Here is an 11,301-nt window from a genome sequence, read left to right as displayed (position 1 = left end):
TTGGCCTCGGTCCTGGATAGCTGAAGGAGCGTCTCCACCCCCATCGTTTAGTCCGGACACTGAGATCCAGTGCCAAGGGCCTTCTGGCGGTTCCCTCATTGCGAGAAGTGAGGTTACAGGGAACCAGGCAGAGGGCCCTATCGGTAGTGGCACCCGCCCTGTGGAACACCCTCCCATCAGATGTCAAGGAAATAAGCAGCTATCTTATCTTTAAAAGACTTCTGAAGGCAGCCCTGTTTAGGGAAGCTTTTAATATTTAATGCTGTATTGTTTTTAACACTCGATTGGGAGCTGCCCAGAGTGGCTGGGGAAACTCAGCCAGATGGGTGGGGTATAAATAATAAATTATTATTATTATTATTGTAGATAAGTATAAGTAGACAATTTACTCCAGCAAGGAACTGAGGGTTTCTTTTAAACCTTTCTTGGGCCATACTACCCCTGCCAGGCCTTGTCTCTTTCCTAAAGAGTGGAGAGTTTAAAAGGTCTGGAACCCATGTAACATCTTAAATGTCCAGCCCCACCCTGTCTGTTGTCTGTGTTGGTGAGCAGGTAGAGGGAAATGTGAGGTCCCTTACAGTGGTGCCTCGCAAGACGAAATTAATCTGTTCCGCGAGTCTCTTCGTCTTGCGGTTTTTTCGTCTTGCGAAGCACGGCTATTAGCGGCTATTAGCGGCTTAGCGGCTATTAACGGCTTAGCGGCTTTAAGAAAAAGGAAACAAACTCGCAAGAACTTGCAAGATGTTTCGTCTTGCGAAGCAAGCCCATAGGGAAATTCGTCTTGCGGAACGACTCAAAAAACGGAAAACTCTTTCGTCTTGCGCGTTTTTCGTCTTGCGAGGCATTCGTCTTGCGAGGTACCACTGTATTTAGAAAAGAAAACATCCCCCTTCAGGGGAATCTGGCTCAGGAGTTGTGCTCCTGGGTGTCTCTAATTCAAGGGGGTCCTCAGTGACTTGGGTTTGGACTTGGGTTCAGCCCCTCTGCAGCTGGTCCTCTTAATATGACTGGTTCATCCTCCTCTCATTCTGGGCTCCTGCATGAGGTGGGTTGTAACACTGTACGGCAAATGTATTTTTTCTCTCTGTTCCGCTTCATCTCTGAAAACATGTCAACTCTTCCTTGCAAAATTTTTTTTGCCAGCGCAATCACTCCAAGGTGGAGCTACCACACACTTACACATCACCAAAAAAAGGAGGCAATGTGTCACTGAAAAAGAGGACACAGACCTACATATGTTAATTAAGACTGCAGTTTTGTGGACACTCATGGAACGCAGTGAGCTCCACTTCTTTGAAAACATGCATAGGACTGCACTGTTATATGTATAGATGTTATAATAATTGTAATAGATTTATAATACATCTCGCCACCGTGACTAGATGGGCTGCTACCTGGGTGCTATCTGCTGATGGGCAACCACTATGTTATGGGAGAATTTGGGATCTTTAAAATTAGACTGTTCTGGATGGTCAGATGCAGTCAGGTCATACACAACCTGTACCACTGGCCAGAAATGGGTATGAAGACAAATTTACTCCCCCCCCCCCACAAACCTCTACATTTCCGCGTTTTGTTAAGAAGGCCGGATACTTAATATCCAATGAAATGGATAGATTAAGTTGCATGCTTTTCTGATCTCCCCGTAGAATGCATAACTGCATAGGCAGACACACTGGGGATTCATGAATAGGTGTTTCCATGGGTGTAGCTATGGCAGTTCTGTTAATATACTAATGAAATTTATAGTAGTCTATAAACAGTTAAAGGGACGCGGGTGGCGCTGTGGGCTAAAGCCTCAGCGCCTAGGGCTTGCCGATCGAAAGGTCGGCGGTTCGAATCCCCGCGGCGGGGTGCGCTCCCGCTGCTCGGTCCCAGCGCCTGCCCACCTAGCAGTTCGAAAGCACCCCCGGGGGCAAGTAGATAAATAGGTACCGCTTACCAGTGGGAAGGTAAACGGCGTTCCGTGTGCGGCTCTGGCTCGCCAGATGCAGCTTTGTCACGCTGGCCACGTGACCCGGAAGTGTCCCCGGACAGCGCTGGCCCCCGGCCAATAGATGTGAGATGGGCGCACAAACCCCAGAGTCTGTCAAGACTGGCCCGTTTGGGCAGGGGTACCTTTACCTTTATAAACAGTTAAAATTGAGCCCTGTGTTGCTTCTAATCTGGGCGCATAGTTTGCCGACTCGCAAGCTGAGGCTTGTTAAAGCCTAGTCAGCATATAATGGAACGCACCATGTGGTTGGTAACATACATGCTGCCAATTGCAAAGTTAATGAGAGGAGGAGGGAGAACCCTGCAAAAGAACCTATGATGACTTTCAAGTTGACAGTATGGTGCTTTGTTTTCTTCTTAGCAGCAATACAGCAGCAGCAGCAGCTGTGGTCTTTTAGATACTGATAGATGGACATAGGGTATCAGGTATGAGGCAGGTAGGCATGGTTTGGTCAAAATGAGCTCGTGTGTCAAATGTGGAGGCTTGGCAGGCCCATGACCTTGAGGTTCATCACCCCATTCTACTCCCAGGCATTTGATTCTTAGCTTATTTTTTCTTGCGAAGTTTATTTTTTCTTGCGCAAGAACACTGTTTTTAATGGTCATCATGTTAATGCAGTTGGTAAAGGGAGGTGGTTCACTTGTTGGGACTTAAATGTGTGATCATTTTATTTTATTTTTTACTTCTGTGCATTTGTTGAAAGTTGCCCTTGCAACCTTTGTAGATCAAGCAACAAAAGAATATGACAACAATGGCATAATTAATTAATTGCATAGATGGAGCCCTGTTCAGTCACGAGCTGCAGTCTGAGGACTGCACAGCCCACATAGACTGCACAGTTCCTACTGAAGTGGTAAACAAAATGTTTTGTTTCCCTTAAAATTCCCCACCTGCATAATAATAGTTGTGTGAGATATTTGTGATGGATTCAAGTAGGGAACAAACTGTACTTGCTTTAATAGGCATAAAAGCTACTGCCCCCCCCTGCCCAAGAAACATGTGACAAGTAAACAAGTATGTTGTGCTTTATTTTGGCTGGTTATATTATGGACTTTTTGATGCAAGCATCTCTTCCCTATCTCTCTGCCTCACTGCCGACATTACAGAAACTGAAGGCCTTTCTACTGCTGACTATTAATGGGTAGGCTCCCCTTATCTTGTCTCACTTCTAGCTCATTTTTTTATTGCTCCTTGCAAGCTCTTTAAAAAACACTTTCAAGCCTTTTCAAGAACTTGCAAGGAAATATTGCAAAAAAGTGAATAGATTGACTGACACTCTTTACTTATTTCCCTTCCATTCTCTCAAACTTTCCTGGCAGTGGGCAACAGCACCCAATGTCTTTGTCTGACACTCTTCCCTCTCTTGGAATGCCTAGAATTCTGCAATGATTTCCCAAGGTTCCTGTGTCTGGGATGCTGTTTTTGCAGTCTTCTAGGCACCTCAGTGGAAGTAAGGCAGGGAGAGAAATAATTTGCTCATAACATTGCTATTGACCCTTATCTACTCCCAGTAAAGTGTCTGTAATGGGAGAGGGGTCAGGCTGCTGTTGGTAGTACAAACAACAATACAAGCTCAGACCCAACATTCAGAAAAGTCTCAATTTCTGTTGGAGTAAGGCATTCTGAACTGGGAGAATTTGCATTCTGAACCACCCCCATCTGCTGGGTTAGAATTGACTATACAGAAATGCATAAGCAGAATTCTGCTTTATCTTCACTTTGTTCCAAATACTTTCTCTATCAAGAGTGGCCACTCAGGGCTTCTTGGCTGTAAATTTGGCCAAGAAATATAAGAAAGCAAACCTTGCTTGAGGATATTTTTTTATCCTACTGTAAGGCTAGTGTTTCTCATTTCACCACTCCAGTAGGAACTAGAAGCAATCAAACAATTCTTTTTTCCAGAAAAAGTTAGAAGTTGATATACTTAATTTAACCTTTCATCTTGCCCTTCCTTACTATAAAAAAATAATACTTGGCATCCCTTGCTAAAAGTTGAAAGAAGTTGAAAAGCAGCTGATTCAAGCATTTCACATGCCTTTGGCGCACCCTTGTTTTAAGGAGCAACTGTGTTTTATATCATGGTTACACCCATCGTTAAGTTTAGGCCCCTTACTGTTGTGCAGCATGTCCTGCCAACACATATTTACCCACTATATTAAGTAAGTAATTATCTATTGCCTATAACATATAGGAGAAAATAGTTGTTGGCATCTGTCTGTCTCGAGACACAGTGGAGTGAGCCTCCAGGGACGAAGTCAAACCGCTGTGTTAGCAGCACTAATTGACCTCCCTGAGGTGCGGGCCTGGGCAGCGCATATGAAGGTCCCGGCCTGCCCAGATGACAAGACCCCCCTCTCAGCCTCACAGATGTGGTCCAAAGGAAAGCAGAGCCATATGTTTGGCATCAGCTTGGCTGCTGGAGTTGATGGAAGGAGGCGTACAAGATGCCATCTGACTGTCTGTGGGACTCCTAAGGATTTCCTCCTTAGCCTTTTCTTCTCCTGAAGATATCCCGCAAGACAGTAAATGTTTAGGATCAGCGTTTTCCTTTTCATAGGTGGACTAACTTCCCAAGTAGATGAGATCCATCTGCCCCTCGCTTCCCTCTACAGCATGTGCAGAAACCACCTTCTTGACCATTGGACCCACATTTGGTCTCTACAGCATGCATGCCATGTAGATCAGCCTCTGGCCTCACTATCTCTTCTATACACTTCTCAGAGCCCTACCAGTCCCTGACAGTAACAGACTACTTTCCATAGGATGCAATCTCTAGAGCTCATTATCACATAAGTATGTGATGGTGACCATTAGCATATCTGTCTGTCTGTCTCATTTAGTTTCAGTGTCTGGGTATTAGGAATAGCTGTGCCCTCTTTACAGAAGAGTACAATGGGTTAAGAACGTAATTCGTTCTGGAGGTCCATTCTTAACCTGAAAATGTTCTTAACCTGAGGTACCACTTTAGCTAATGGGGCCTCCCGCTGCTGCCACCGCATGATTTCTGTTCTCATCCTGAAGCAAAGTTCTTAACCCGAGGTACTATTTCTGGGTTAACAGAGTCTGTAACCTGAAGCGTCTGTAACCTGAAGCGTCTGTAACCTGAGGTACCACTGTACATTCAATTAAAATGAATAGCTGTTAGTGTTAGTGTCCATTCACTCTAATTGAGTCACTCCTTTGCTAGCTAAAATTTCAATCATTCAGAATGGAATCACATCAAACAACAACCCACTTGAAACTAAAATGCATTTTAATTTGACAACAATGTAGTGCAAATGTTAGAATAAGAAGTTGCCACCAACCAATATGTCTATGTAGATATTCCAGTGTCCAGTGCAATAGTTTGATTTTCTTGAGTTGTATACCTAGATTTTCGTGATTTAACACAAAAAGCCTTTTCAACAAATTGTCGGCACAAGAATATGTATATCAGTGGGTCCATACATATGTTTGCAGTTGCTAACCAGAGGGTACTTTCTTTAGCAATGTATAGTTGGTTCTGCAGACTGCAGTCAATATTTTTGCCAATCTGGCTAAGAGTGTAAGGTACTCGGGCGAAATGAAAAGGGCCAAAGCAGATGAAGAAAACAGCTACAATTATGAATACCTTGCTCTTTGCCCTTTGTTTGATCTTGCACTCTTTTGTCTGGGTTTTTACATAAGAGCTATAGATCTTTTTAGCAATAATTATATAAAACAGGAGCATTAAGATTAGCACAGTCCAGAAGATGAGCTGGCATATGTAGTTGACAGCTTCATGCCACTTCAGTCCCAACTGGTTCTTCAGAGAAGCACACTTCCTTACAGAGAGACGTGTGGCTTCGCGGTTTGACAAGATCATGTTTGGCAAGGAGAGGGCGAAAAAGAAGAACCACACGGAGCCAGAAAGAATTTTTGCTGAAGTGACATTATGCAACCAAAACTTCCCAAATGGCCGAACGATCTTAAGGAACCTGTCTAGTGAAATCAGTCCAAGGAGCACTATGCTTATGTACATTGTCTCGTAGAATATTACAGCCGAGAAACGGCAGACGAAAGCTTTAAGTTGCCACAGCCCAAGTTCTGAATCCGTCAGAATCTTCAGCGGCAGCATCAGTGTCATTACGAAATCAGAAAGCAATATATTCTTAAGGTACATGTGGAAACTCGATGTGGTCCGAATCTGGAAGAAAGCTAACAGAGCCAAACTGTTCAGCAGAAATCCAGCAAGGAAAAGAATGCCATACAGGACTGGGAATACCACATGCGCTATCCTGGTGTCTCGGTGGCATTGTCCAGCCAAGGATGATGTCCCATTGGAGATGCTGAAACTTCCATTCATGGCTTGAAAGAGAGACTGAGGAAGAATTATTTAACAGAAGGTTAGAACAGCGGCACAGAATGCTTCTAGGTTGTGGAGAAGAGGAGTGGTGGCTTAACTCCGTTCTGCTATCACTTCCCCTGCATTGTTCAAGACACATGTTTGCAAAGATAAAACACCTTAGTGTGTGTATGGAGGAAGTTGTGGTGGGAAAGTGGCAGCCAGGTTAGGAAAGTGGTAAAATCCCCCCATTTCACTGCTGCCGCTCCACACTAAAGTGTCTTTTCTCTTAAAATCCTAAGGATCCTATGTGAATGCTAACACTTATTGGCCCCTACCCCAGTTGTATGCATAGTTCCTCAGGCAATAAGGACATTTGTAAACAATTTATAAGGAATTTATGAACAAGTATATTTTCGGGTGCTAGGTGCACCCGAGTCCCTCAAACTATACAGAGTTTGCGTCACTTAACCACAGGATTAGCAGGGCCGACATGGGTAGTGAGGGTCTGTCCTACATTATTAATGACTTTTAAAAGTAACTGCATTCCAGAAAACCCCAAGGCTCCACCTCATGTTTGGAGCTACTTGTTTCTGCCTCTGGATCATGGCCACTGAATTCAGAAAATAACTCAGAAGACTCTGTATTGTACCCCCAGCTGGGACAATACCCCCCCCCCCCGCCCGAGGCCATGCTGTAAATAGGCTCCAACAGAACTGAGTAGAATAGAAAGCTCATTCTAAACATGATTGCAGTGGGGCAAGAGTGTTTTCAGAGGGGCTCACAGTTGTCATCCACCTTGCTGAAAATGCCCCCCAGTGCATTCTGATTTGTGGGGGAAAGGGTCTTCTTTTGGCTAATCCTCTCTTGCCGACTACAGTTTCCAGTAAGATCTTCTCCAACCCTGCTCCAGCAATTAGAAAAACTAAAACACTCTTTTTGTCAAGCCTAATCACTGGAGGAGTGGGAGAGTGAGTATTTGTATGCATGCATCTGTGTATACGATGTGTGCTCTCTCTGTGTGTCGTCACACTCATCTCCTGCATACAGCTGCTGTTAGGTTGTCAATCAAGAGGGAATGTGTCCATGGGCTGAAATGTGTCTCCATCAGTCATGAAAAACCAACCTTGACTCCTTGGAAGGAGGGCAGGATAAGAATGCAGTAGTTTATCTGATTTAGCAAGTTGGTGTTAAATCTAAACAGTGCTGCTTCTCTAGATACCTTCTTGTGTTCGGTAGTAAAGCATTCCATTTCATTGTGCTAACTAACTACAGCCTTGTTACTCTAGACAACAAAGGAGATTAGCTCTCATCCTTACCACTGTAATTAATATGCTGACTATACTGGCAGACTTAAAAAAAAATTCTTTTTCTTTAAAAAGTAATAATTCTGTGAATAAACATTTCCAGAAGTAGCTTATTAATAAAGATCTTTAAGACAAGCAGATGACTGAAATAGCTTACCTCTTCTTGTAGGAAGACGGGGCGGCTAATCCAGGACTATGCAAGTATACCAACGTTAGAGAAATTTAGTTTCACAAGCAGTCTTGCATCGTCTTATACTTACATTTCTTCTTCCTCATTTTTTTTTACCACTCAGGTCCCCCCCCCCCCAGCCACAAGCCTCAATGAAGGTTTTCAAACATCAGTTGGCTGGTCTCATCTTATTCAGTGTGTTTTTGTTTGTTGAAACATTGTTAATGCATATGTCTTTTAATTAATATATTTATACAGGCTAAGATCAATTTCAGTTCATCAGCAGTCTTATCAAGCTGACTCTAATGTTATACAATGTTTAGTGTGCATGCATATGCACCACCTAGAGCGGGAATAGTCAATGTAGTGTGCTCCAGAGGTTGTTTGGCCCAACTTCCATCAACTTCACTCAGCAAGGCCAACGGTTGGGAATGATGGGCACTGCAGTCCTTTATATAGCCTGTGTGGTCCATTTTCCACACTCACTTGCAGAGGTTCTCCTGGGTTTCATATAAAGGTCTTTCCCAGTCTTATCTTAAGGTGGTTTTGTGATTTGAATTTGCTAACCTTTGCATGCCTCTACCACTGGCTTACTGCCCTTCCCGCCCTTTTCTGTTTCACAACAAACTATAGTTTGGTTTTTATATTTAACTATAGTCTTTGCTTTCTCTCCAAACCATGATTGCCTTCAAGGCAGTCAGCTCATGGAACAGGCCCAAACATCTGATCTTAGGCTGATAAGTCAATGAGTGTGTGGGAAGTGTTCTCCCAACCAACCTTGCTTCCTAAGCAATGGAGCACAGGTCTTCAGCTCAGGATTCACAGGTGGGTCATGAGACCATCCCAGGTGGGTTGCGGCAAAGCTTTTGCTGCCATATTTGGCTCCAGGTAAGGCTGACCAAACCAAAGGAGCACTACCTGTGTTGTCTGGACTAGAACACATTTTTCCAATGAGACACTTGTCTTACCCTTTTCCATGGAGTGCTGCAAAGTGCCAGGAGAAAGTCAAGAGCCTTTTTCAATAATGCTTGTAGCAAGGGTACTCTCTATGGAACAGGGACACTAAGTTCCGTTTCTATTCTGTTTCTGTGGCTTTCTAGACTTTCCCCAGAATATTAACTATGCTGGACACTAGAACACAGAAGTGTCCACTGTGGTAGATAGAATGCAGAAGTGTCTGTTGCGGTGGGTAGCTTGGCTGCCCAGCGGTTGCCATCATGGCAATCGCTGGGGGCCCAGGAAGTGATGTCTGGCTACAGGAAGTGAGATCTAGAAGGAACAAGGATGCCAAACCATCCTCACTCCACTCCTTGCAACTTGGGCTGGTTGGGAGGAAAGTTCTTTGCTGGACATAGAGGGTAATCCAGTTACAGATCTCTCTGTACAGTTGCCAGGTTCTTAATTGCTTGAGTGGTCCTGCTTTCATTTCCGTCCTCCCTGAATCACATACTCCTTTCTCCCATTTCAGACCACTTGCCTGCTACACTGGTTTATTTAGCAGTAATGCTAAGGAAACACTATGTCTCTTACTCTGTGAATTGCCATTTTGGGTTTAATAATGTGCATTATTAGCACCATTTTAAAATCAAAAGTGCACATCTGAAAGTGGGCTCTATGTTACGAGTTGGGAGCCATAGATGGGTCTCAGGTCTGGATCAATTGAAGTCCACTGTGAAAGTAAGTGGTAGTATTTTGCTGGAATTGCAAAGACTTTGCTGTGGATCAATCACTCCTTCCTTCTTTCTTTCAGTAGCTCATTATGAAGCTCTTTAGTCACCAAAGCAATAAATGCTTTGGAATATAATTAAGAACATACCAGCCTGGTTGTACCAGGCCAAAGGCCCACCCAGTTCAACATTTTGCTTCACATGGTGGCAAACAAACAAGGCATGAAAGCCCTTTCCTGCTGTTGTTCCCTAGATATTGAGTGGCACACTGCCGTGGTGGAGAACCTCCATCCCTTGGCCTTAAATAGTCCTGGCAGGGGGTTCCAGTTAGGCCTTTCACCCAAGCTGTGGCCACCTGCCCTACACCTGACATCATCCCTGACATGGCTGGGATTGACTGCACTGCAGTTGGCAGAGTTCTCTGCCAGCACCAGTGAGCTGACGGGCACTGAGACGGAGCCCCTTTGAAGGTTCACTGACATACTGCCTCTGAATGTGCGACTTGTGTAGCAGGTGGAGTGCACTTGTGTGACCTTGCCTATTTCATATAGCAGTCGATGTTTCCAGATTTTCTCTGTGCTCTTTTTAACTTTATGGCACACATACTTCTTTTCCTAAAGCTGCATGTGACGTAGCAGTCATTTGTGCACGGTTAACTGAGTTAACTTTAGCACGGAGACTCAAAGTCTCCTAGAACAAATTTCCCTTACAGCTGCAGTATTTACAAGAATAGGCAGTGGCCTATTTCTGTTCCTTTGGTCACATGAAATCCTGTTTGTGGTCCCCTCTTGAGGAAGCGCAGAGGGGAGCGAATTGCACATCAGGGAAACTATCGCTTCCATTGGCCAATCTGCAAACTTCTGGTGTGAGAAATGGTTGGCACGGAAAAAAAGAAGTAGAAGTGAGAATAAAATTTTAGTCGAGGTTATCATGTGTGGGATAATGCGTTATTTAAGTTTATTCATATGAAACATCTTCCAATTGTAATTATAGGAGACAGTTGATACCCAAAATTCTAATAAACATGGTGTGATACTATGAGGTACTTTTGTCTTTTTAATAGCTAAACTTAGCTGTCGTTTAAAGGTCTATGGGGCAGTGTCCTGGAACATGGGACCATGCTCCTGTTGCTGCTGTGCTGCCAGAAGCTAAGGGAGCAATCTTAACACGGTGAGGCCATTGTTGCATCTGCAGCCCTGCCATGTACGACAGCCAGGGCAGCAGCAGGAGGCAGGCAAGAAGATCTCTGCACCAGCCTGGTGCATTTGGGCTGCATTGGGTCAGATGCTTTCACACAGCAGCAGGCTCAGTGTGCATTTGGGGGTTTTCTACTTGTGGCTGCTAATGGGGAACCACACTGATAGTACAGTGGTACTTCGGGTTAAGAACTTAATTCATTCTGGGGGTCTATTCTTAACCTGAAACTGTTCTTAACCTGAAGCACCACATTAGCTAATGGGGCCTCCTGCTGCCGCCGCGCCGCCGCTGCACGATTTCTGTTCTCATCCTGAAGCAAAGTTCTTAACCTGAGGTACTATTTCTGGGTTAGCGGAGTTTGTAACCTGAAGCGTATGTAACCTGAAGCGTATGTAACCCGAGGTACCACTGTACTTCTACTCACATGTTCAATGGGTGGAAGCGGTCCACACCACTAGACTGAAGCTGGTCATCTGTGTTTATGGTTAATACCGTAGTTTCTGCTGGCTCTGCTTATATTTCATTTTGTTTCGTTTGCAAAAGCATTACAGAAAATTAGAATATATGTATATCTGCCTTCCTGCCTGCCTGTCATCTATCTACTATACTTCCTCCCTCCCTCCCTCTCTGTGAACTTAAGGACACTGTCATTGCAAAACCTT

General features: G+C 44.3%; 2 protein-coding genes across 3 annotated transcripts in view; one reads left to right on the top strand and one right to left on the bottom strand.

Moving 5' to 3' along the window:
• The window catches only part of MED12L (mediator complex subunit 12L), a 176,141-nt gene that overhangs the window by 92,266 nt on the left and 72,574 nt on the right, over positions 1–11,301 (top strand). The gene's annotated exons all lie outside the window — the stretch shown is intronic.
• On the bottom strand, positions 5,232–7,919 carry P2RY13 (purinergic receptor P2Y13). Its single transcript, XM_082224590.1, has 2 exons — positions 7,764–7,919; positions 5,232–6,335 (listed from the first exon to the last, which is right to left on the bottom strand). Exon 2 carries the CDS (start codon positions 6,318–6,320, stop codon positions 5,310–5,312), a length of 1,011 nt encoding a protein of 336 aa, XP_082080716.1. The 5' UTR covers positions 6,321–6,335; positions 7,764–7,919; the 3' UTR covers positions 5,232–5,309.

The sequence above is a fragment of the Podarcis vaucheri genome, assembly GCF_965113315.1.
Source record: "Podarcis vaucheri genome assembly, chromosome: 5".
NCBI lineage: Eukaryota > Metazoa > Chordata > Lepidosauria > Squamata > Lacertidae > Podarcis > Podarcis vaucheri.
Note: the sequence above shows the minus strand (reverse complement) of the source record. Positions and strands in the feature narration are given on the sequence as shown.